At 29.1% G+C, this 3,822-nt stretch overlaps 1 protein-coding gene across 2 annotated transcripts; it reads right to left on the reverse strand.

Moving 5' to 3' along the window:
• Positions 1 to 300: 300 nt before the first annotated feature.
• On the reverse strand, positions 301 to 3,265 carry LOC124918913 ((+)-neomenthol dehydrogenase-like). 2 transcript variants are annotated; one of them, XM_047458986.1, is made up of 4 exons: positions 2,917 to 3,265; positions 2,535 to 2,600; positions 955 to 1,134; positions 301 to 791 (listed from the first exon to the last, which is right to left on the reverse strand). In XM_047458986.1, the coding sequence occupies exons 1-4, from the start codon at positions 3,184 to 3,186 to the stop codon at positions 411 to 413; spliced, it is 897 nt and encodes a 298-aa protein (XP_047314942.1). In that variant the 5' UTR covers positions 3,187 to 3,265; the 3' UTR covers positions 301 to 410. The 2 variants fall into 2 exon arrangements, with proteins under 2 accessions (XP_047314942.1, XP_047314943.1); XM_047458987.1 differs by lacking the exon at positions 2,535 to 2,600.
• Positions 3,266 to 3,822: the final 557 nt, after the last annotated feature.

A 3,822-nucleotide genomic window follows, 5' to 3' on the forward strand; every position in this document is an offset into this window, starting at 1 on the left:
TCCGAGAGTTTTATATAAAACCTTCAATAAAAAAAATATATTACTAAAAATTTTATACACCTCTCGTAAAATATTTCTAATAACGAAAGATTTCTTCTTGTCGGGACCTTTACCGAAAGATTTATACATCTCTCGATAAAAATCTCATTTCACTAGTGTTTGAAAATACACTAATGTAAAAAAAATATTAATAACAAAAGTGACCTTATGATACTCCAAACTTTGAGACTGATATATAGTCACATATACCAAATAAAATTATCACAAAAGACAAATATTTATGAGCAAATATTCATAACGTTCAAAGATATAAATTACTCAAACAAATTATATAGGCAAACTAAAACGAGTAACCATATACAATTTCATGGTAAATATAGATGAATATAAGAACACTTAACTAATTTTCATTAAAAAGAAGATATGTTAGCTTGTTGAAAGAATGCTCCAGAAGGTCCATCATCAGGCAACAAAGCCACTCTAACTAGGTTTTCGGCTCCTTCTTTCACAGAAAGTATGCCTGTATTGTCGGTCATGTCTGTCTTAACATAACCTGGGCAAGCACAATTCACGAGAATAACCGGAAACTTCTTGGCTACAACTCTAGTGTAAGCATTCAAAGCAGCTTTTGATACTATATAAGAGGTTAGAATCTTTGGCCAACCTTTGGTTTCCAAATTAGTTCCATCTTTACAATCCTTGAGAAACTCTTTCACCACCTCATCTATTCTTTCCTCAGTGAGGTTGTCAACGTCATTTAACACTCCTTTAGCCCATTCATTCGGCAAGTACTGAAAAAAAAAAGACCAACGTGTTTAAGTCAAAACTACTTATTTCAATGAGACGAATCTGATCGAAAACTTGTCCTTGATAACTACCGGTTAAGCAAGGCAAAGGGAGCCCGAAATATGGTTAATTCACTTGAGCTTCGAACGAAAGGCAGGCAAATTTTACCTGTAAACTTCCAGCACCAGAAGAAACATTCAAAATTCTTGGAGAATCAGATAGTTGGAGAAGAGGAACAAATGCTTCAATCATCTTTTTTGTGCCAAAATAATTTACTTGTAGACATTCTTCTGCAATCTCGTACTGAGAATCTATTAATTCACCAGGTTTGCCATATGTCCATCCAGGCTGCCAAATAAGTTGTAATTAAAATTAAAACATGTTTATAACGTTAATACATTTTTTTTAAATAAGATCCAAGGTACCGTGAGAAATGCATGCATGTACAATAAGAATAACACCAAACAAAATTACAAAAGTAAGTTACAATATTTGTAATAACTTGATCTATAAAAATTTACATATAATTGATTAGACAATAACTTATATTGAAAGAATAGTACAACTTTGTAACTAATCACACAAATTTAACATATTTACTCAATACTAACAAATAACATCTAGGCTTTGTTCGGTTATGAGTTTTTTTTTTATATACGAGAGAAAAAAATTGAATAATCGGTGATGATTTTGAGAAAGTAATGTTTATTTTTGGTAAAAAAAAAACTTAAAAGGTATTAATAAATATAAATAAAATATAAAATAATAATTTAAATTAAATAGTATTTTAATATTTTAGTTAATTAAATAAGTGATGTAATTTTTGAAAAGTGGATGACTGAAAAATTTATTTGGTTTGAGTTTTTAAAATAACCCAAAGAGAACAAGGCCCTACAAAATTCAAAGTTAAACAAAATGGGAAACATAGTATGAACAAACAAGAGGAAACACAAAGGAGAGTGACTAATTAATTGAAGTTGGTCGGTGTGACCGCTCCTCCACCTGCAACGGGATTGCCCTATGTACCGGGTAACAATTTAATATTTTTATTTTTTTAATTATTACTACTCCCTGTGAGAAGACACCCACGACAATTCTCCATATATCGCCAGCCAAAGCCAGACAGAACAGCGCATCTTTAACATAGGAAATAAACATTTTGCGATGGTACTTATTCACATAAAAAAACTTGTGTGGAATGAATAATATGTGTGCTAGAAACACATGATCAACCTAGACTTCAAAAGTGAAAAGAAGATGAGAATTGTATGCATAAGAAACATGGAGACACAAAGTTGGTTACCACTAATGAGGGGTCACAGTGTCGTGAAAAATAAGTTAAAAAATTATGACATTATATTCCTTATAAATTAACAAAAAAAAAATAACAATTATGATCAACTATTAATAGAAAAAGATTACTAGAGTTTATTATGACAAAAAAAACTCACATCAACAAAAGCCCATAGATCATCACAGACAAGAAGTTGAGAAAACTGATCAACATAAAGTATATATATATATATATATATATATATATATATATATATATATATATATATATATATATATATATATATATATATATATTGATGATATGATCAAAATTATATTTAGAATTATCCTCTTTTATGGATCTTTCACTTTACCTTTTGTTTTCATTTGTTTTTATACTTTCTTTTGCCACCTTTTATTTAGTGTCCATTTATAAAAAAAAAAAAGAGTATGATATTAGAATTAGACATTACCTTACCAACAATGCCTTCCAGGTATTTCCAATCAACATTGGATCCTAGAAGAGCAGCATTATTGATCTGTGGATCACAACAAAAATCATAGTCATATACAAACAAGATTTTAATATTCTATTCTTTTAAATAATGAACTACTTTAAAGGTAATAAATGCATATGTGAAGCAAATATTTAAATTAGAGATCAATAGAATTAATGGAATTGCAAAAAATTAACCCTGACAGATTACAAAAACTTTCAAACTATCAAAACAGACATGATTATACTAAAAACATTTGCATATATCATGATTTATCAAAAGAGAAAGAGAAAAGGATTAAAAAAAATATATTATTTAGACTTTAGTTTCTTTATTAAGTCCACTATATCCCACTTACTAAGATATCAAGCTTTCCAAACTTGGCCTCGACAAAATCAACAAGAGGGGCAATTGTAGAGGGATCGGCCACATCAAGGCGATGGAAGATGATATTAGTGACATCATCACTGGCCGACTCTTTGAGCTTCACAAGAGCTTCAAGTCCTCTTTTCTCGTTTCTTGCGGTTAGAACAACTGTGATGCCAGTTGCAGCCAATTGTTTGCATACCTCAAACCCTAATCCTTTATTTCCTCCTGTCACAATAGCATACCTTGTTTTGGCATCCATATTTCTCTTTATATTCTCACTTGCTCATAAAAAAAGAAAAAAAAATATAGCAACCTTATATTGAGTATGAAAAGAGAATATTGAGATTGATGAGGCAATTGTTACATGTCTGATTATGTATATATAACAAAAAGTTAAAAATGAAAACTACCACATTCCGTGTTGATTATGTATACATTCCGTGTTGTAATCCACAAGAGAATGGAAGAGAAGAATAAATTGTGTACATGCAGTGGATATATTAACTTTCTTATATATACATTCCGTGTTGTAATATTAAGTTTGAAAATTATTATATCCTCCCACATTTTGAAAGCTACCCCTTTGAAACCAATTCATTTTTTATTTTATTTTAAGGAAAATAATCAAAAAAGAAAATTTGTGACATTTATTTGATAGAGAAGACTCCACCAGACTAACATTACTCATGATCATCTAGAATCCGCCACCTAAAAATGATTCTTTAAAAAAAAAATTAAAAAAAAAGGAAAGATCATTTTTATATCTTTAATTTGTTAGATGTATTTTCTTAAATAATTTATAAATGGAGATAAAACAAAAATTAAATAATAAGAAAGTTTCTAAGGCTGGTTCGTTTAAGTTATTCTAAAACTAAAATTAATTAATTCTATCATT

This window comes from Impatiens glandulifera, chromosome 1 (assembly GCF_907164915.1).
Source record: "Impatiens glandulifera chromosome 1, dImpGla2.1, whole genome shotgun sequence".
In the NCBI taxonomy this organism is placed as follows: Eukaryota; Viridiplantae; Streptophyta; class Magnoliopsida; order Ericales; family Balsaminaceae; genus Impatiens; species Impatiens glandulifera.

Bases quoted from the DNA above. Each gene is read 5' to 3' on its own strand.
- LOC124918913 (XM_047458986.1), bottom strand. From the start codon at position 3,186: ATGGATGCCAAAACAAGGTATGCTATTGTGACAGGAGGAAATAAAGGA. The intron at 2,601-2,916 runs GTAAGTGGGATA...TGTGATCCACAG, and splicing joins TTGGAAAGCTTGATATCTTA to ATCAATAATGCTGCTCTTCT. The intron at 1,135-2,534 runs GTAATGTCTAAT...CTTATTTGGCAG, and splicing joins TGGAAGGCATTGTTGGTAAG to CCTGGATGGACATATGGCAA.